Source organism: Lagopus muta, chromosome 2, assembly GCF_023343835.1.
Source record: "Lagopus muta isolate bLagMut1 chromosome 2, bLagMut1 primary, whole genome shotgun sequence".
In the NCBI taxonomy this organism is placed as follows: domain Eukaryota; kingdom Metazoa; phylum Chordata; class Aves; order Galliformes; family Phasianidae; genus Lagopus; species Lagopus muta.
Window position 1 is genome coordinate 64,286,816 of NC_064434.1, and position 23,409 is coordinate 64,310,224.

Here is a 23,409-nt window from a genome sequence, read left to right on the forward strand (position 1 = left end):
TCTTCTCTGTGTTGCTTCCTAATTGGATTAAATTACACCAACTAGAGTAACTAATCCAAACTGGCAAATCTGATACCTTTTTATTTAGATTCTTTTTAGCAAATCATGATGCTGGTGTACTATCCAGGTCAAGGTTACAGGACTGAGAGTGGGAGCTCTACAAAACCCAACATGGCTACACACCAGGCTACATTTTCTAATGAGGTTTACATAGCGCAAACAAACAAACAAACCCAAAAACAAACAAACAAAAAAACCCAGACAAAAATAAACAAAAAAAAATTGTTCTGTTCTTGCATTTTTAAAAAGAAAAGAGTGACTCAAAGAATCTCAATTTTGTCTAACAACTGCAATATTTTTTAAACACTAAAAAATTGTTTACCATGTTCTTTATTGAGAAGCTAGTTGTCAATTTAAAATTAGAACACTGTTGTCATATACCTCAAGATGAAATCAACATTTATTTCATGTTTTATATTAACTATTTAACTATATAGTCATGCACTTGAAAACTTCTGGAACAGAGCTGCTCATTGTTATGTTAATTTCTTGCAACTCTTGCAACAGTTTTATTTTTATTATACAAGTTCCCAGTTAAAAACCAGGATTACCTGGATTAGCATTTGTACCATTAACTCTGATGATGGTAGATAGGCTAGAAGGTCAGAAAATTATTGAAGATCTCGACATCACAACGTGCCTACCTGTAATAAATATATCAGACCAGAGACTGTGGGAACAAAGCACCTGTTTTTGCTTTCTTCTAGCAACATTGGGAGATTCTAGGCTTACATCTCTGATTATTACTTTTTTTTTTTTAAATAGAAGATTTACAGATATCTGTCTCAAGAAGTGATTCATGTTCGCATTCTGCACCCCTCTATTTTGTACTCCTAGGAATTTATGACATGAAGCACCTAATAGCACAAAATCCAAGCAGCGCTTCCTTTGTGTCATCCCAACAAGCATGGAACCAAAGCCGAGGATGACCAGATATGGTTAGGAATGCAAAGAATCTGCAGCAGCACAGGTCAGACTTTGTAGCAAACACACGCAGAGAAGAAAGCAAACAAAGATGGAGTCATATCTCAGCAAGATACTGCAGTAATGCCCAAAGAAAGTACACCAGTGAGTATGCCAGCAGAGCTGTGAAGATGAAACACCCCTGGAAATAAACAGAGTGGTAGATAATAAGGTGGAAAAGGAAATTCTTGTGCCTCAGGTCAGAGGGAACCATGGAGGGCAGACAGTTCTTGAGTAAGTCTCCAGTGCAGTCATATATTAAAAATATCAATTAATTCAAAGAACTTACTGGACAGGAAGTGCTGTGATGCAGGTCCAAAATCATGGTGCGCCTCTTGCAGCTGTTTAAGGCGATCCTCTACAGACACCTGAACATAAACATGTATTTACAAAATTTACTTTGTAATACGAGAGCCATGACAATAACAACTCTGGCATGCACTCATTTTTAGTTGAGTTTAAGATGCTGTCACACAATAGCACTTACTTGCTACCCAGGTATTCAAGGCTACATTCCTATTTAATTTTATATTTACTTAATGAAAGTGCCTTTCAAAGACTGCAGTCTTTTTTTAACGAGTACTGCAGATCAATATTAAACAAAAGTATATTCATGGTAGCTATAGCTGATGGCTGAAGTTTCTGACCTCCTCTCCAGCCCTTCTATTGTCTAACTTCTGTAGTCAGCAGGACTCCGTTTGGCTGTATTGATCTCACAATGCCTTTCCAACACAGAACCTTTCTGGCTGATGACTCCCTCCCAGTTTACTAACTGAAACTGCATGAGCACATCCAGTAGCAGTTTAGTTGCTCAGTTAAATCAGGTTGAAGGAGAAAAAAAGAAATTTTTTTACATAGTCAAATTATATTTGGAAAGGGAAGTTTATACATAACATGTATGAATTCCTGTCTCTCAGGAGAGGAAAGATTCAGAACTACAAGCTCAGCAGCTGGTGCCTGGATTTAGGAAGTTCTGTTCTACTGTGCTCAGACAGAGGGGTAATGCCCTCCACATCTCTTTTCTCAGTTCTTTCAGATACTTCGTATTACCCTTAGGAGACAGGCAAAGAAATAAATAGCAGAAGACTAATGATAATTATTTACTACAAACACACAAAAAAATTATGATCAGCAAGCACAAAGATTGCTAAACAATATTTAACTAATATAAGAAACTTCATTAAACTATTCAGTGCAAAACTGCGCAAGTTTGAATTGTAATCGTGCACACTGATTCACATTTCTCAGACTATTTAATCACTGATAGTTGTAACTAAACAATATGAATCTCTCACAAAGTATCCTCCTCTGTTTTATAATGCTAAATGTGGAATAGCCTACGTCTTGTCATAGCTCTACTAATACTTAAATTATTTTAAGCAAAATTCACTGCAAAAAACTTAACCATCAAAGCCAAACAAAGCAGCTTTTTCATGAGCTGGAAGCACAACATAAATATTCACACATTCAGTAACAATGATTTATACAGTAAAAAAGCTGCTATGACATGGTAAAAACTGTAATAATGGGTCTCACTAGCCTCCAGAGATTAATGTAGTCTCTTGAGTGGGTAAACTACTGAGACAGTCTGAAAGGAAAAGTTGTTGGTCAAGTCACAGAAGAAAAGGGAACTCCCCTCGTTGCTTTTGTATCACCCAACTAACATCTTGAAGACAGCAATAACAAATTAAGGGTAATAATGCAAGTCTTAAAAGAACAGAAAAAGGTGATAAGCATCCCCACAACACCCCACTGCTATTGCACACATTCGGAAGAATACCTGCAAAAGTTTCCATCGCATATTGAGATCATCTAATTGACGAGACATCTTTAATGACGGATAAAGGTCCAGTGGAGACAACTGACTGGATAAATCATTCACTGTTTTAACTTTCAAGTTTATGGGAGCAATTTCTTCTCTAAAAGCCTGAAAAAGTACGAGGCCAACATTTATGCTCAATGAATATCTGAGCAACAAGAGAAAAAAACTTGCAATAAACTGATCATGGTGCTGACTTGCCCAATACAGCATCTTACATTAAACAACTGTATACAACTCTAGAATACTCCAGCAAAGAAAGTTCATTCATTTCAACACTGATTACTTACTTCTTTAGAGAGAAATGAAAAACAAACTGCATGAAATTTACCCAAATGCCCACATTCAAATTCTGCTCCTGAAATAGAGTACTATGATTCCAATAAGGTAATTAATAATGACATATGGCTTTAGAACCATTCTTTTCAAATAGAAATAGACTATGACAAGAGCTTTAGAAGTACAGTCATTATCAAGAGCTCTTAAAAAATAGATTCAGGAACTACAGTTTTCCAGTATGGAGCAGCTCACAAAAATTGAATTTAAAAATGATTACTGAATTAGCAAAGCATGAAGGAATGTACCTTCTGAAAAAAAGGAGTACAATGGTTTACCTGATTATAACTGTAGAGGAAAACTATCACCATGATAAAAAGAAGAAAAAAGGTTTATTGAATCAAATGGAGCTAAATACAGCAATAGGATAAAATTGATGCAAGCTTTAGTTACAGTTGAAAAGATGCATCAAATTTCTTTCTTGCTGTGAGTAGTTACTTGTTCAATCTTATAAATTGCTTGACTAAATATCATGAAACAAGCCAAAAATAACGGAAAGAAAAGATTCTTTGGACAATTCAATTATTAACTTCCCTTGAAAACCTCTCTTATCAAGGCCCGGAAAAGAAGGCACCTACTAGCAAGAAGGAGTTGTTTGGATCCTGGACAGCCAGAAGGTCCCTTAGCAGATGTTTCATTTTTTACACAGCTGTGAATATCTATCTTGCCCAATACAGCATCTTATGTTAAACAACTGTACACAACTCTAGAATACTCCAGCAAAGAAAGTTCATTCATTTCAACTCTTTGCTTTGCTTTTCTTTAGACAATAATCTATACGTGATCACTAAACAGATCTGACAGCTCACTGCTAGAAAAAAAAAAAGGAAGCGAGCCTCCTGTCACATCTGCCAGGGTAAATGACTCAGCTTGCTGGTACACCAATGCTTGGGCAAAGCTCCAAACATAACTGTGGCCTGACTGTGGGCTAGACAGTATTTCTAGGCGTAAAATCCTAGAACACATTTTTCATTTAATATTGTTTTTCATACAATTCTGTTGCTTGCTGATCGTTTCTCGCTTGACAGAAAGTGGCACAGTACTGGATTTTCTTTGTAACCTCAAATCTAGTCTTTAAAGAGCAGTTTACATTGTACATGAGTTTAAATACATAGAGTATACAACATTGCACACGATGGTAGAATGGAGGAGTCTAACAGGCTAAATACTCCCCAGGAATTCCACACTTACTGTAGTTTTCTCAATGTGATCTGGTAACGAATCTATAAGCAAGTCTCCCACAGGTTTCCAGCCATTCCTCACATTTTCAGCCTCCTTCAAGTCAGCATCGAGGTCATCCATTGCACACTGCAAGTCTTTCAGTTTTTCCAATGCTTTGTCTACTTGCTTCTGCCAGATACTGGCGCTGGCATTTAGGTTCTCCCATTTCTCTTTTACCTCTGATGACTGCTTACGCATAGCTTTGGCAATCCTCATGGCTTTCTCCTCAGGGGTCAACTCTGCAGAGATAAGGAAAAACTATGCTGTTTATTTCTTCTTTTATTCACGCCCACTTAGAGTGCCTCTGAGAGGCATGCTCAAGAATGTCTGTAAGTCTGAGTCAATTGATAATTTATTTCAGCAGGTACAAAGTAGCAGAAAGTCCATTTTTACATAGTTGTAATAAACCTGCATCATTCTTAATGACAAAACAAAGCTTCATAAGATGGGAAACTATTCCTGACTTCCACATATAAGAATATCTGCGAAGCAAAGGCAGGTTACAGCTGGTTTGTTGAGGGCATAGGGAAGAAAATAAAATACCATTCTCCTCTGCTGGAAACCATATTAGGAACTTGAAGCCCATTTCATGTAGAAAGGACAAGAGCACTTTGCTATTTGATCACTTACCACCATCTTCTACCCTATCCTGAAGGATATATCTTTTCTCATTTGCTAGGAAAAAATGAGGTATACTGAGTGCCAAGACCAGTTGCAACTGAATAACCAAAACCAAAGTGATCATACACACAGCCTCCAGGTGTAGTCATGAAAGATGACACTGATTATTTCAGTAATTTGCTTATATTTAAATCCCTAGTCCCTGTTTAGCCTGTAAAACATAGGACAGCCCTCCTCACTATGGACACATTTCATCTCTTATTATAATAAGCACTGAGTCAGACAGTGGCATATCTCTTCACCACAACAGGTGATTTCAAACCAGGCTATCTGTAACAGAACACTTTTTCTTCCTGGGTCTATGATTTCCAACAGATCCTACCAACTGCTGCTGACGTGGGCCTCCCTGAAAAAGTCACAGATAGATTCCTGCACGAGGGAAGAGTTTTTCACTGATGACAAGCAAACAAAACTAGTTCTCCTCTACATAGCAACCTTGCAGTCTCTGGAGGTAAAGAAATAAGCAAGAGAAATTTGACATAAGGCAGAGAACAGCAGGAAGAAAGAAATATAGCAGACTTCAAAACTAAGTCCAGTGGCCTTCTATTCACTCTGACATAAAGACCTTAGAAAAGGTTTACCACATTATCTTTTGCAATTAAAATTCAAGTAGTGTCTATGAATAAATTATATATAATATAAAGATGAAAACAGCATTTTTGTCAGAAGACAAATAAGACTTACAATTTTTAATATAATATCTTTAAAGGTTCACCTGGGGAGAGGGGGTGATTGGGAAAGGAAGGCTGACATGGGAATGGAAGCATTTTTGCTGTTCAAAGGTTAGGTGAACGTCAAAGTGAATGCACTGTTCTAGCTGCAAATGTTCAATCACTATGCTTCAGGTGATGTAAATAATGTTCCTTATCTTGCAGTATTGAAATGTATGCTATGAACAATTAAAATAAAATAAATCATGACAATACATTTAATTTGTAGCTTAGAAAGGCAGACGCATTTTTTCTAGATGTTGAAGAAGCAGGAAGTTGTTTGGATCAAAACCAGAATTTCTGCCATCAAACTCAAAGTATTTATTTATGTTTTTTTCAAATCTTTTTTGCCCATACTAGTCTTGATACATGAGACTACAAACATGCTTGCATTAGAAGAGTATTCAACAACAGAATCCCGATGCAATCTGAGAGAAGATCACGATGTGCACATTTTCAATTTAATAGGTTATGCAAGGCAGATAGAATACTGTCAAACAAATAAGTTGCCCAATAACATGAAGCAACTTGCTAAGAACTGGCCAGTTAAGAAAAAAAAAGTCACCAACAGTAACCAAAGCAGAGTGAGAGACAAGGACTAACAAGAGCAAACACCCTAAAAAAGATGGAGATAAAATCTCTCTGCTGTAGGTTACAGAATGAGTTATTTCAAACAATTGAGAGGCATTTGAAGAAAGAGTAAAACACATTATGAGTATTCAGGCTTACTAAAATATTGCAGTGACTTGCAGAGTGTCATAAGCAAATTAGTCAAGAGCACCACTCATGCGTATTTTGCTTGCAAAGTTAGAGGCTAGCTAGGCTTACAGATACTGCAATGGCAAAAGGGTGTTTCAGAAGCAGAATGTGGAAAGGAACAGTCAAGACAAGAACCTGTATCATTTAACCAGTTGCTGTCTCGAGCCATTTACTGGAGGAGATGGTTCAAATGGGAGGAAGATTAAGGCATCATTATATACGTATATTGTATATGTATATGTATATGCATATATATGTATACAATATATTTTATATATATATATGTTATATACTATGTATATATGTATATGTATATATATATGTATATCATATATATGTGTTATATGTGTAGCTCCAGAGTACAGAAGCATGGCATTAAACCACTAACCATTAAACCATTTAACTTTGCAAAACAGACAATCAGAATAAAGATGAAGACCGAAGAGAAACTCTGATAAATTGTACCTTGTCTCCTGAATTCCAGCAATTACAGTAGAATACATCACAGGAAATATAGTTCTGGGATGACCTTTATCCCAAGATTTGCAAGAGATTTTAGGAAAAGAAATGAAGTTTCAATTCTAAACAAACAAACAAACCTTTTCAGAGAAAAGTTGCTCTTTCAGAGAAAAAAAAAAAAAAGCAGCAATATTGAGTGTCATCAAATGGACAACCAGGCCCTGCCAGAGAAAGCTGCAGGATCTTAAATGAGGACTAAGTATCTGAAGGTGGAACACTTTACAGAAGGAAATGCTGAACTTTGTTGAAAAGAGAAATAAAGTTGCAGACCCAGTGGAGGAGTCTCCTTGGTTGGCATTGTGCAACTGTGAATACAGAGGGACATTATACCAAGAAACTGGATCAAGTGGAATTTGCACATGTACAAAGCTGTAATCTGCCTTTCTTATCCAACATCACATATTGGTATCACCTTTACCTTTTACCGAAGTCAAAAACTGTCAATTCTGTACAGGAGAGCTTTATATCAGAATGTCTTCGCACTTCCGAGATAGATGATTAACAAGTCATTTAAAAATGAATATTTACTTCACAAGGAATATCCAGAAAGCTTTAACAAGAGAAGCTTTTGGTTGGGTATGATTGTCCTGAAACAACAGATTCAACAACTATTTCTCACTCCAGCAGAATCAATAAGAAAAAAAAAAATTAAAATGTATAGCTACCAATGAAAATCAAAGAGGAGAATAATGGCCTGATGTTACTTGTCTAATCAGTTACAACAAGGCAGCTTTACTCATGACAAACCAGTCACATAATCTGGGAAGGAAAAATATTCCAGACTGATAGGGGTGATTTAAGTGTCCCAACAGAACTGAAAACAAATATTTTGGAAGATCATTCATCAAATCAGTGTCATTGTGCAATGGAATCTGCCACCTATTTTATTTGAAAAATATTAATGCCTTGCAAGACTGCTTTATTTTATGAAAGTCTTCGGAACGCTTGTAAACTTGCCTTAAAAAGACATTTACTGGAGAAATAAAGCTAAATACACATTTTTATGAGCTATAAAGCCATTCAGCTTCTGTTCAGTTAAGAGAGAAATACATCTTGCATGACTTCATCTTTTCCATCACGAAAGCCCAACTTATTAATGAGCACCACATTACTTATTTCAAGCATAGAGCACATGGCAAAGCACAGAATTGTAAACCTAGTATCATTAAAAATATTTTAATGGAAGGAATTTTCTTCTATGAGTTTAAATTTGTTTCATCAATCTGTCATTACACAAACTGTCAGACACAGTTCCTTTATGTTGCAAAAAAATGCTACATATTACTTGCAGCTCTTCATTCCTACTTAATACAAAGTCTTCCAAATGATCAGGTTGTTTTTTCGTTTGTTTTTCTGTCCTTTCTCTTTTCTTACTTATTAAATTTCCTCCATTTTAGCAGCTTCTCAGAAGCAAGGATTGCTCTGTTTATGAGGGAAGGAGGATAGTAGCTGACCATGAAACAAATGTTTCTTTAGTGAAAAAAACCCTTGATTTTAATGAGCATTTGTTTGTCACACGAGTTGTTTCATGTCTGTAGCAGAGTGCCTTGGAAAGAAGACTTCCAAAACTGAACAAGTCTGGAAGTAAAAATTCCTTACACAATTGCACATAAGGAAAATACTTACATATGGAAGTTCTCAGTGAGGAAAGTTGCTCTTGCTTAAGAATTTATTTTAGACCAGGTAAGCTATTCTGGCTATGGCAGTTTTGACTCTAAACAACTTTGCCGGAGCTAGTGATTTCTTTCTGTCTTGCCCAAGTTACATTAACTACTCTTGCAATATTTTTGCTTCACTTTACCATTATGTAACAACATTCTTCTCTTCCTTGATTCAATCAATCTTTTCAGGAAAACAACGAAGAGTAAAACTACTGAAATCATTACAGACAACTTGAGAGCATGTGAACAGGCACAATGGCACACTGTCAAGCTAGTTAGCAGAAGAGCCAAGAGCACTGTTCTAGCTGTCTGATGAAGACTTTATCTTCACTTCAGTGAAAGCATTCACTGAGTTTCTAATCTGGACCAAAAACTTCATTCAGATGTAACAGGAAGTTCAAAGAACAGTGCACAAGTGGTTAATGTGGAAATGCAGCAATTAGTTTGACTAGTAACAAAGCATGTCACCTTTTCTATTCTAGTTCAAATATCTATTGCATATATAATTAAAAGAAATTTTTTAAAAAAAAAAAAACCTCACTCTTTTTTGTCTTAGTCTATTTAGGTTTTATTTTATCAAAACAGAAAGTTCTTCAAACCAGAGACACAATCTAACAGAGTGAATCAGAAAAGTCTGCAAAATAAAAGACAAATCATTGTTTGCCTGCAGAAGATAGTCCCAAATCCAAAGAAAATGAATAGTCAGAGTTGCTAACTTCAGACATAGGATATTTCTGGAGAGGGACTGGATTATTTATCTTCAGATAGAGATGTAAGAACAATACTAGCAGATACACAAATCCCTTACTGGTGGTTGTTCATATTTGCCAATGGGTGGTGGTGGGGAAGAAAGGAGATGGATGAAACAAAGAGAAAATAAATTTCAGTTGAGGGATAATGAAGTTACCTGATTTTATCCCAGATCACAATACAGTATAGATCACAATAACCCTGAGATTGTTATTTAAGCAGTATAAGCAGTGTAATTTATCAGCATAATCAAAACACACAATACTTCCCAGTAACAACCAGGCATTTTTATTAAATGCTATGCTGTGATCCAAAGCACTGTGAAAGCCTAAAGATTGTGTTGCTGAAGGAACACAAAGCAGGTATGAAAAACATTTTAGTCTGCATCTGCCACAAAACCAGAAGTATTGTTACAGCATCAAGAATCTATAACATCTTCCAATTTCTGCCACAGAGAGAGTACTAACAGAGAAAAAGATATCATCACTGAATCCCACTCACTCTAGGCAAGCAAAGAAGTAGTTCTGTGTTTCCTCCCATAACACTGTAACTGCAGACTACCAAGCCTTTTATTTCTTCAGAGATCAATAAAGTTTCTTTTCCTGGCCCAGAAACAGAAACACAGCTTCTAACGACATTAAAAAAAAAAAAAAAAAAAAAAATTGAAAAAATAATAATAAAAAAAACCAACAAAACCAAACCACACACCCAAAACAACCAAACTAAACTACAGACAATTCAGACAGGACAATAGATAGTTTTGACCCTTGACATCCATTTGTAATCTACATTGCGACTGTAGAGACAGATCTCTTACAGACCAAGCTTTGATTTCTTTAAAACAAGGCAGCATTTTAAGAACATGGCTTCCACCTGGGAAGCATCCTGTATAAAACTGGGCCACAGCACAGCATGTAACAGTACTTATATCCTGAGGTTAAAAATAAACATAAAATAATAATGATTTTTTAAAAATAATAATAAAATTAACTACTAATTAACCACTATGGCCTCAGCCTGTTTCCAGTATTCAGCTGTTAAGAATTCTGAGTTAAACTCCCCTCAGGTTTCATTCCACACCACTCAGAAAATCAAAACAACTTCCTTGAATTTTTACTAATTCAGCTCCAAGTAGGCTACTGTTTAGGTGCTGCAAGACCAATTTTAAAGCTCCATTTAGGTGACCTTAACTTGAAGGATAACAGAGATCTATGTATTTGAAAAGGGAGAAAAATATTTTATCATCAAGAGATTTTCTCATGGGTAGATGCATGTTTCAAATGCAGTTTGAGCATCACCTAAAACACAGGTAGCAATGTTGAAAACAGTATAAGTAGCCTCTGGGCATAAGCCCATTGCACTCCGTGCCCACATGCTCTTCATTCTTCTGTAATGCTCAAGATTTCAATCCTCAGCACATCTGGGTAGGAGAGAACAAACACAAATTCCAGTAGCATGTGACAGCTATGTCACAAGTAGTTTAGAACAGAATTCCTGTCAACTCTATACAGTAAATTGACTATGTAGCTACAGGAAGGTCTTCCTTGATAAGAGAAAAGGTAACGGCAGAGAATCTATCTGAACTTGTTTAGCACTAGGAAGGAAAGAAGTTTGACTATTATGTCTGAAACAGAAGAATATTTTGTGTGGTTGCATGTTTAAAATACCTGCATGTAGTTCACTGATACATTTCTCTTAAAACACAGATGTGGTTTATGGGGTTTTCTATGCTTTCAATTAAAAGAAGTTAACAGACAGGAAAGAATTTTAAGTGATGTGTTTATCACATGACCTTTGAAACCAAAAAAAGCTTTAGAAGCTAGGAATCTGAATCAAAACTATTACAATAATGCAGACTCCTGGAAATATTCTCAATTGCAGGGGGAATCACTAATCTGCTAAGATGCTAATTTGTGTTATCTACTAAAAAAAAAACAAACTCCACTCCCTCATATTACAGCAGTGGAATTTTAAGAACAGAATTTCAGAAAAGCTGTATCATTGGTCTGCATAACTCTAGGGGCAGGAAATACTATTTCCTCCCCCCTTTGTGCAACCCATGGCCAGTAACCTTAACAAAAAGCCAGCTCTAACTCTGGCTTAGATCTAAAACTGTTCACAAAGTTTATTATAATTTTAAATTATCAACTTAATTCTTGTTATAATTCTCCTACATCGTGGAAAAATGGCAACAAAGTTAAAAATGCAAGTATTTCTAATTTCCTTATCCTGACTACTTATAAAATTCAGCAGGCAGCTTGGTGGATTTTGTCAATTAGCTCCATTTGGGTGCTGAAGTTAAAAGGCAAGGGAAGGATCAAGTTTGATTTTTTTTTTTTTTTTTTTTTTTGATAACATTGCCTCTGTAAGGAAATATGGAAAACCAAAGTGAGAATAAAAGACAGCCAATAAAGAATGATGAGTGATAAAATGAACTTTGAAGGAAGTTTCCTGGAAGCTGAAGAATTGTGTTTGACTGCCAATTACTGCATGGTACAGCTGAGTGTTGACAAGGCAAGTATAAGGGCAACACAAGAGAGAAGAACTCAAGGCTAGCTCATAACCTGATTTTACATTCTTGTGATAAAGCTGAAATTAACAAAATTATAGTCAATATCAGGTTAAAAAGGAACCAATAACAGATACTGTATTGTGATGTAACAGTGGACATATTCAAATTAATCTTGTTTTGTCAAGGTCAAAACCAATTCTTACAAGTTTTCTCTTACATCTCTCACTCTTTGTCCTTGCAACACTGCTTCCCCTGGCATGACAAGTTCTAGGGGCTAAAAAGAGAGGGACTGGATAAGGCAATTAAAAAAGAGCACGTAAATGCATCGGTCAAGGTCTGCTCTCAGAGAAATCCCTGTTGCCAAACTTCTCCCAGTCAGGAATCATGAACAATTTCAATTCCTACAGCAAGCATGCAAGGACAGAAGCGACAACCCATGTAGAACAGTGCCTCAGCTGCTAGTATATGCTTTATATATATAAAATCTGAATGAGAGCAGAAGTTGCACATAAATTACAATAAGATTCACAAGCAGGTAATGAGAATCCTCTCCAAAAGGACATGATGTGCTGTCAGAACTGTAATGCTCAGTAATCCCATATTCTGTTGATGAAAACATCTGTGCAAATCTCCCTGGAGAAGCCTCTGTACAAACAAGCAAATTTTTACTTGAGCATCAGAACAAGGAAAAAAAGTCCTGTCTCACCAGAACTGAAATTGAGGTCACTAATTGCAAATGAGTCTGTGTGTGCTGTGGGTTTTTGCACTGTTTAAATTTAGGAGACTTTTGAATTTAGAACTTTGGTTAACTGAAACTATCTTTACAATTTCTATTTCAAAAAGGAAAACAAACAAACAAAAACCTTCTCAGATATTGTCACTACTTCATGCCTAGGCAGAATTACTCTTTTACTTAACAGCCCAAGTGCAAATCAGGTGAAGTCAGACAACTAATACAAAGACTGAATTAGATTATGATTCAGTTTTCTTTTGTAGTGCGTATTTATAAAGGAATAGAGAAAGCTTCCAAGATGATGCCTGAGAAGAAAAGATATCATAGAGTTTATTTTTAAATATTATGAATATCTGTAAAAGATGTTCTCGCAAGGTAATTTTTTTTCAATTACATTTTGATTGTATTATGCATTTCAAGGGGATGTGAAAAGGTTACTCAGATTATCTTAATTCATTATAATGTACAAAAGAGTCTGAACTGATGCCACAGCAGAATCACATGGCAAGACTTCATTGCTACTTTATTGCAGTCTCAAGTGAAAAACTTGAGACTGAAATAATCATGGGATAACTAGTCCAATGTACCCTGAATTCTTAAACAACAAGCAGCATTTGCTTTGTCCTGTCCTTTGCATAACCTGAAAGGCTGGATATTTTACAACCTCTTTTGATTAGCTAACCCTGCACCTCAACAATTCTGTTTTTAGATTAAAAAAAAAAAAAGTAAATTCAAGAAGTAGTGATTTTCCAATTAATGCTATTATGAGTTCCCCAAAAAGGTAATGTTTTTGCTACTTGTAGTATAGCTTACAATCCAAAACCATGCTCTTCACCTTTAGCAATGTTAAGTGTACTTGACTGATGTTAATGAGCAAACTTTAATGCATTGCAGAGAACACAACGACTGAGAGGCTAACAGAAAATAAAGCATTAAACATTTTAAAAGCAAACAAGCTTGCACTCAAATCCTTCACTAAAAATCACTGTTCAGAAGAAACACTGCACATCTCTGGATGCATTCAAGTTTAGCGGAGCTTTCTGGAGATAGGTGATATTATTTGTCAGAAAAAAAAAAGTACTATATTCAGTTTTGGGTGAAATTTAACATCTTTTGATATATAAGAGATCAGAGCAGAAGATTCAAAGATACATTTTGGCCTGAAAGTCTATTAATCTACAGAAACACTGCTTCATATATGGTTCCTGTGTCCAGGAGCTGGGAAGGAATGAGTGAAGCTGAGAATAGGAAAGGGGAAAGGAAAGGTCTTCTTTTAGTGATTGTCTATTTGTTTCTCATTATTGACTAATTACATATTTTAAGTGGCTATAAATAGCCTATTTTCACCAAGTCTGTTCTAGCCATAGCATTAGCTTTCAAAGGATCGATCTCCATCTTGACCCATAAGCTTTCTCATCTGTATCCTCTCTATTTTCCCTGCACCCAGTTGAGGCACAGCAGTGGGGTGCATTGTGCAGCTGGTAGCCAAGACTGGCCCACTCTGCACTCCGAAAAAGAATATGTATGGAACTGAGCATGAGGAAGGACAAGGAAAGTAAGTTCAAACCATACCTACACAGGCTCCCAACCCAAGCATATTTGATTTCAGTGATGAGTAGACAAGACACACTCACACATCATTTACAGACCATCTACTTGGTTGTGGTCATTCTATTTTGCAGTTTACCACAGCCATCAACTTTCCTGCTATTCTGTTATCATTGTCATCTGTAGCTCACAGGAGTATAAAGTAATAATAACAGTAATAGTTTTTAAATTACTTTAAATGATGCATATCATGTGAAGTTTGGTTTTGCACTTTTATTCAGCACTGATTAGACCACTGATATCAGTCCCTGCTAGAGAAAGAACATTTGACATTGGTAACATTTAGTGCATTGGCATCATTTCTACTAGGTAATTCAACAGCTTTTGAGACAAAGCCTGTGAACTCTCTACAGAATGAGCAAATTTAAAAGTGAACTTTTCCTATTTCTCGACTCTGAAGTTTGTTGTGGTTTAAAACAAAGAAAAAATTATCAGGTGCAATATATCAAACAAGGGTGTGAGTAAACTTAGCACGACAAGCAGAATGCTTTCAAGAGTCAGGATTTCAAAAACCAAAGAGTAAAACACAGCACAGCATCTAACTTAAATCACAGAGCAAAAAATGGCTTTACTCACCAATATTCAAACTTCTGCAAAAAGCTGAATTAGGGAATAGGAAATCACAAGAAATTTTGCACAAAAGTTACACTGTCAATGCAGGAAAGATTAGCTGCTTCCAGTGAACAAACCTGAAAAGTTTGCTATAGAGATTCAATGATGCATAGGAAAAAAACTCAACTCCTTACAGAAGCTACAAGCCATAACTATAGAAGTAGTTTTATACTATTATAAATTATATAGAAGAGCATATTATTCACATTCTACTGCAGCTGATATTTTTGTAAATGACTACTAGCTTTTTCCAAGATGAATTCTTAAGTAACTAAAAGAAATAGGATTTTATTATAAAGTGGCTAATGTGTGAAAAACATTTCTGACTAAATTATACTTTGATTATAACATATTTTCACTGTAATTACAGATATATTTGGTACATTTTTCATAATTTGGGGATTACGGGCCTAATAGGGAAAAATTATTACCTTCTTGATGGACTCTGATACTGTGACAAATATCTTGACAAATACTAAGTAAATATCATTTCTAGGAGAGTTGTGTTTCATTCCTTAGCAATAAAATTCATCAAAAGATTTGAATCTTTATGACTCTGTAATGACTGCCTTTCCTAAAGCTGACTTGTTTTACACCTAATGAGATGCAATTAGAATACATTCTAATGACAACATATTCACAGAATACATTCATTTTCATTTGTGGGGTAAAATTTTGTAATAATGATGTAAAATATGCACCTTTTATTTGCTCCTCTGAGTATATTCAAGGTGTATACGCTAATGTAAAGAAAATAATGAACAGAACCGATGATGTGTTTTACATCAAAAACCAGAAAAGGAAATGCAAAATTTTTTCTTCTTTCATTAAAAACTTCAATACTTCCAACCAAAGCAGTTTAGTAATAGTTCAAGGCTAACTCATTGAAAAAAAAAAGTAATTAGAAAGTCGTTAAGAAAATTCTGAAGCCTGATCAAGTAATTGCGATAGAAAACACATACTAGGAACAAGTAGGCCCTTTTTCTTTCCATTTGACTGTTCTTAACAGGAAGATAGTATTTTCCAACCTGCTTTTGAATGTACGCTCCTTCTTGGTTCCTCAGGCCCCTCAATTGGTTGATCAGCAAGGAAAATCCGTGCCTGGTCAACAGCACTGAGAATGGTTTGCTCTTTATCCTTCAGTTCACGTCGCAGAGCCTTTTGCAAAGAGAAAGAAGAATGTCATTTGTATTTTGATCTTATAAACAACAGATACCAGAACATTTTCCCTTATTCCACATCTGAGTGGACTTGTGTAGTGATTCAGACTGCAAGATAAAACGTCAATTTTATGAAATAGAAATGACAAGAAATGAATTAAGGTTAGAAAGGTTATCATTACAGAATTAACTGGAATAAGTGAATACAAGAAAGATAATAATGGTAGGTTTTTAAAACACTTGTCTAACAGGAACTGAAATTATTACTTTGAACTTTAAACAAAACTAACCAAAGGTCTTATTGATAGTAATAAGATTGCTAATATATAGTAGATTGCAACAGAATATATCTTCTTTTTTTGCGGAATAGAAAGAAATTGTATCTACTGAAAGTTCAGATGACAATTTCACAACCTCTAAAAAGAACTGCAAAACTACTTCCTCAGAAAACTCTTTTTTTCTTTCTCCCATTATCAGTATTCTTAAAACTTGAACAATATGTAACCACAGCTTTATGATAAGAATATATTCTTAACACATACTTCTCAAATTAGCCAAAAATACTTTAATCTTTGTATACAGAAACAATTAAATCTCATATGCAAAGGGAAAAAAGTAATTTCTCTTTATAATGCTTCCATGATAATGGAAATGAATTTCATGATGTTTAGTTCTGTAGTGATTATGACCTTTTAAAAGGGTTAATTGTAACCATCCTTTTTACAAAAGAGTAGCCAGCTATATTTCCTATGAAGCATTTTCCTCTACTCATTTTTAAGTATAAATCAATCTCAACTAGAAAGAAATTGCTTTATATGATTTATTTGTAATACTTTCTACCAACCAAAAAAGAAATATTATTTAAGTATTACTTCAATGTTCTGCTTAATATCTTCCAACATTTTTTAAATATCTAATTAGGAAATCAATGCTCATTTTGCTGACATAATCTGCTCAGTCCTCTCTTCAGCTAAGAAAAGCAGTTAGCCAGTGTTAGTAACAAGGCAAAAACTTCAAACTACAGAAAATAGTTTATAGTGTAAAATAAGGGCAAACAGAAGAAAATGCTTCTTTTCTCCAAATTCCTCCATGTGGTGGAAGTGTTAAGCTTACATTCCTGTCCAGGGCACAGGATGAAAATACTTCTGGATGGCTGAAGTCACTTAGGTTCTCCTGTCTAGGAAACATGAACTACCACTAAATTCTTATTTTCCTACAGATTTCTTGCACAAGCTTTTCTTGCATAATTGTTTTTCATCGTTGTTGGAGAAAAAAAAAAGAAAAAGACTCCTTTGAGATTAAGGTTCTCAGAAGCATTGCTAATAACTTCAGGGGGACAATAGAATATCTACTTCAACTTTTTCATAAAAGAGCAAACGTCCAGAGGATGCAAAGCTCTGCATGGATGCAGCAATTCCAGCAACAAAGGCTATCATCCATCTGCTCCTGGAAGTCAGGCCTCTAATCTTAAACAAGCCTTAATGAGAAGCCTATCCTAAAACTGAGTAACAGAAGTTTTGTTTTAAGATTTCATCCATTCCAAACAATACTGTATCTTGAAGAAGCTGTTTCAAAAGTGTTAGATTATTAAAGACAAATGATGCTTCTCAGAATTCCTCCCAAGATTATGTTCTGATTTCTTTGTTGCACGCAGACAAAACCACTTAGCTGAAGTGAAACAAAGAAATGCTGCTGTGCTGCTGCCGTTGTTCTTTCATTTTTTCTCACTTCACCAGTGCTGCCTCAGATACATACAGTTTCACTAATGAAACAAAATCATTTACAGAGCAAAATAAAACATTTTTTTCATAATAGACCATTTTCTCTGTAATTCTAATTCATGCAAATGCTAAGCAACAGCAACAAAAACATTAAAATGAAAATGCAACAGAACTAATACTGCATGACTACACAGTAACAACAATAAGATCACCCTGCCCATTCTTTTAAGCTGTTGTATGTCAATGACCTTTCAGTACAGAAAACAGTGACTTTTTAAACTTCTATTTAGAAATTCCATGACTAAGCCTAACCAAGAAATTATTGCCTTTTAGATCTTCCAACCATGTTTGCCAAGCATTCGTCTTGCAAGGAGAGGCTGTAAGAGCTGGACTTGTTAAGCCTGCAGAAAACAAGTCTTTGGAATCACAGAATGGCCAGGCTTGGAAGGGTTCCTCATGGATCATGGACCTCCAACCCCCCTGACACATGCAGGGCCACCAACCTCCCCATTTAATACTAGACCAGGTTACCCAGGGCCCCATCCAATCTGCCTTTGAACACCTCTAGGGATGGGGCATCCACAAACCCTCCAGGCAGCTGTTCCAACACTCACCATTATCACAGTGAAGTAGAGAAGGGACATGATAGCTGGTTTCTACAGCTGGTTTCATCTGATCGAATAGAGCATTCTCATCTAAAAGTTGGACTATAGACCTCCTGAAGTGCCTGTTCACCTGAAAGAACTCATGGGTCCTGTGGTTCAAATCACACTACTGCTTCACTACTGGGGACAATACTCTGACCAGGGCTGCCTGTTCTGTGAAGCTCTGTTCCTGTACAGTAAACCAATTTTGTCCCAGTTTTTTAAATGGTTTTTGTAACTTGAAAATCCTTATATGCTACACAAATTCTTCAGGCTTTTCTAGGCTCCACCACCAGTCATTCAGATTCTGCCTTGACCACCACGTTCATTCTTCCAGCAGAAAAAACATTCACACTTTCAATGTTATAAATGCTACCTTATCCTTCTCTTCGGAAAGCTCTTTGGTGCCAGAAATACAAAAGTACCAGCCACTTGACTTTGGCCCTGCAGGCGGCAAGATGTTATTCTCTGCCAACACCCCATCCCCTGCAATCCTTTATCCTCCTCATCTCCCCAAATTTTCCCACACTCAGTTTACTTCTGCTCCAAATATTAAAAAACAACAAAAACTAATCAAAATATGCCATCTTCCATTACATTTATAGAAATTATATTATTTCCAAAATAATGAAATTATTTCAGTCTGCATTTCACAGTCCTATCGCTGATTACTATTAACCCTTGCTTTTAATACAAAAAAGAAGTCTTCAGAACAGCATTAATCCTGCATGTATGGTGGCAGTAGCAATAAGCAAAATAAGCCCAATTTCTTTGTGAGATTTAGTACGTAGTATGTACACCAAGCCCTACAGTCTTAAAAGTTTTATTGACAAGTTGACGTATCATAAAAGCAACATTCTTAAAGAAGTCCTTCAACACACACTGGAATAAAACTCTTGGAAATCACCCATACAAATCTTGAAAACATTCTATATGCAGAAATTTATTTCAGCAAAGCGGGAAGGCAGGAAGCTATTATCACTATTGTACAATTAAGGCTCCTTGGAGAACTGCATTCAAAAATTACCCACTTAAAATGCTTTTGGTTATTAGAACCTGTGTGGATGCATAATTAAAACGCTATCTTAATTTTTAATATCAAAGAAAAAGAGGCACTATTACTTCAGTATGAAAAAGGAAATGTTTCTCCTTAGAATTACTCTTAGCTTTTTTTTCCCCATGTAGTTTTCCAAATATTTCCAAAACATTAAAAAATATATATATATTTTCATATATATGAGGTTATGTGAGATTTTGGGCTCAGAAATTTCAGAATCTAGAGATGGATCTCTTTTGCTGTCTTGCCTGCTTAACACAGTGTGTTCATCAATTTTTCCTGATCACCTTCAATAAAACTTCAATCAAGTCTGACCTCAGAGACCTTGGATTTAATTATCTGCTCCCTCCTTCCACCACCCCTGCCACCAAAGTTGTTCAAATTGAGATTTTAAGATTATCCTAACAATGAACAATCTACAGACTTTGGCCCATGTACCTCATCATTATGAAATCATCCATGTCATTTCTTACCATTAATAAATGTTGACAATAAAATCTTTTAATGTGAAAGAAACTTTGCATATGTGAAATATTAACATTGAAGTAATTTATGAGTAAAAAGCATTAAAAGCCCACCACAGATTTCTGACATTAAAGTGTTTAGGCTTTTTATACTACACATGTAAAAAGCAGCTTCAGAACAGCTATTCAGACTTGCATGGCTTTTCTCCTCATTTCTTCAGCAATACTCAATTTATTTCCCCATCTCACTTTCTTCAAGTAAACAAGAACAACAATGAGAGTACATGATGCAAGAATAAGCACATATATCAACAATACCCTCTTGTCCTTCCAGGCAAACCTCTCTGCAACAGAACAAAAAAGAAATCTACTTAGAAATCTAATCTTTAGCTCAAATATAATCTGACTTGAGTGGAACGAAGAAAAGTTTCATTGGAGAAACCACATATACAAGAACACTACAGAGTAAAAATAAGTCATAAAGAAGCCAGCAACTAACATAAAGGCTACAATACTGAATTTTATTATTGTATTAAAGGTTTTTACAAAATAAAAAGTGCAATTGTGTTTTTTTCATGTCTTACACAGTTTTGTTAAGATACCTCCCAAACGGCTACTCAGAATGGATGCACCTCTCCCAGCAGAGAAGTATATGACTATATCCTATCATTCTTCCTTTAAGGACTAAAACAGAGCATTTGTATTGCTTTGAGGGTTACATAGGTTTTGGTAGGAGGAGAAACTCCCTGGATCTAGCTATTCTTTACATGGATAAAAACAGGTCAAAAATTAATACTCAATTTTTGGTAGACATGAAATAATAAATGAAAGTATGGCAAAAAGAGATCCTTCAGGTTAAATGACTGATAGAATAGCCCAAGAAATAATTTACTCTGTTAAATCAAGATAATTCTAATCTGTTTGTCCTCTCAATTACGTAGATGCTTATTACTTCTAATATAAACTCTTCTTTCAAGCTGCCATTTCCAACTTAACTGCCTCAATTTACAGCTAAGAACTTGCCTAAACCGAGGCCTTCATTCTGTCAGTAATGCTTCATATCAGAAGCCATTTCCACATTTAAGAAATTACAACGCTAGAAAAAGTTCTGCTAGTCATGAATTTTCACACAATTTAGTGTACACTGTAAGCACATATTTCCTTAAATTGCACTTAATGTTATATTTCAAGCATATTAATTGAGCTTCCATAATTACACATGGTTGATTTACAGCCTTTTTTCCTGTTTTGAATGGTACAGACTTGTACAGAATAATTCAAGGAGCAGACCAGCTTAACAGTTCCAACAGATGAAGGCAAAGCTAATTTCAAAGAAAACACATGGGATATTTCTTAAAAATGGAACATATTTAAATCAAGTCTCATTATGCACTCCTTCAAGGAAGTAAAGATGCATGTTATTGCGGTTTGTATCTCTTTATCACACTGTAGCTTCGTATGCCAATCAGCAGCTCCTGTAGCATTTAATTACCTACTCATCCTTAGTCTGCACCAGGTGCTTGCAAAGCTTCTGTTACTTTTATAAACTAAAATGAAATGGAAAAATCACCCATGGCATATGGCAGGATGAAGGGAGTAAGTAGGATAACTGAGAAAACTTGGAGACGAGGCTGTTTACACAGATCACACAGAGATCAAGGTTGTGATAGAATCTTTGCCAGCTGTCTACATTGTTAAAGAATCAACAAGATGGACAAAACAAATGTAGCGTGCTTAAAAGCTGTTCCTTCATGACAGACAATATTTAATATAAACACACATGCACAAATTTTCAGCAGTACATATTTTGGTCTCTGGACACAACTCCATGCAAAATTAAATTTTATAATGCACATATCCCAGGTGATAAAAAATGCATTTGAATAAAGAACAATATTTAAGATGGTGCATCTTACCACGCATCTACCTGTTATCACTTCCTACTCAATCTATGTGGCAACAGAAACCAGGAAAGAGAAAAATGGTGCATAATATATGACAATTAATACCTGGAGATGTGCATAAGAGACTTGTGCAGCACAAAGAGCTCTACAGATGAGACCTAGCTCAATGTGTTTGGGTAATCAGTGACAACAGTGACCAACATCAGAATAAGGAAAGAAAAGTAAGGATCATAGAGAAAAAAGAGCCTGTCCAGAGCCCTCTGTAGGGTCTTCCTACAGTCTCTGGCAGATCAACTCGGTCAAGCAGGATCTGCCCTTCATGGACTCAGGCTGGCTGGGCCTGATTCCCCTGGAAGTTCCATATGTACCATGGAGTGATCTCACTCAAGATATCTGTAATAAATACATTTTGATTATTTCAGATTCACTTTTTCAAATGGAAGAATCTAAAATTAAATTTTAGAGTTTGGAAGTATATCCCACAGCACTTGCACAGCACTTTAGAAACGGCCAAAGACAAGTGAGTGACGAAGACTGCATTTTCCCTGAATTGTTTCTGTTTCCTATTCACCACGTTGCCACTATTGCTGTGGTGGCAATACAGAGTAGCAAAACAGAGCTGCAGCTACTAGGGTGCCTGCATAAACAGCAAAACAAAATCAACAGGAATGTAAAAGCACAGGTTTGGGCAAAAGAGAAAATGAGACTATGCACACAGGCAATCTTCTGCAGCCAAGAAACGTTAGCTTACTTTAGGCTTTCCCCTGAATTTCTCAAAAATGATGCTTCAGGCCAGAAATAGGGGTGCTTCTTCACTGGGACTATTAATCTCTTTCCCTTCCCACACCTGTCTGTGGATGAGAGGATGTATTAATGGCTATTCAATGAAAAAATCATCCTGCTCTGTGTACCCTTTTATAGACAGGTATTATATAAAAGAAGCATCTATAACTAATTCTTAAACAAAGCAGTTTAGTAGCTATAGTAGAACAGCTTAGATCCAAAAAGACAGAGGATAAACTCTGGTTTATCATCTGTTGTTCCAACTTTCAGAAATATTACTTTTTAAAAACTAATAAATTGACAATCTCAAACAGTAAGTATTTATGTGCTAATGCCTTAGTTAAGAAAGGGGAACTGACTTCCTTCTGATGTTGTTAAAAGTAGTTCAACAACTGTAAGACTATATTGTTCATTTTCCTTTAACAGCATTTTAAAAGAATAAAATGACATTTTGAAGCCCTTTTGGAAAGTTTTCACTTAAAATAACCTTGCAGAGACTTTGAACAGACTCCTTTGGGCACAAAAGAGAATCTGATACTACATAATAATGGCAGAGCTAAGCTTTATTTTAATATAGATTGCACTTAAAAGAACTTTTAAAAGCATTTATTGACTTAAAGAACACAAGGCTACGGTTTTTCTTAAGAAAGAAAATGAAATAAAAACTGATTTTCACACAGTTAATCATTTGTCAATCATTAATGAGAACCCGCGCTAGTCTTTTGAGAAAGA

General features: G+C 35.6%; 1 protein-coding gene across 11 annotated transcripts in view; it reads right to left on the bottom strand.

Annotated features, from left to right (window-relative positions):
• The window catches only part of UTRN (utrophin), a 344,046-nt gene that overhangs the window by 71,781 nt on the left and 248,856 nt on the right, over positions 1–23,409 (bottom strand). For all 11 annotated transcript variants that reach the window (XM_048937877.1, XM_048937878.1, XM_048937880.1 and 8 more), the window contains 4 exons: positions 15,973–16,102; positions 4,370–4,638; positions 2,804–2,950; positions 1,313–1,391 (listed from right to left, as the gene is read on the bottom strand). In XM_048937877.1, coding sequence (XP_048793834.1) covers positions 1,313–1,391; positions 2,804–2,950; positions 4,370–4,638; positions 15,973–16,102 — 625 coding nt within the window. The remainder of the gene's footprint in view (positions 1–1,312; positions 1,392–2,803; positions 2,951–4,369; positions 4,639–15,972; positions 16,103–23,409) is intronic.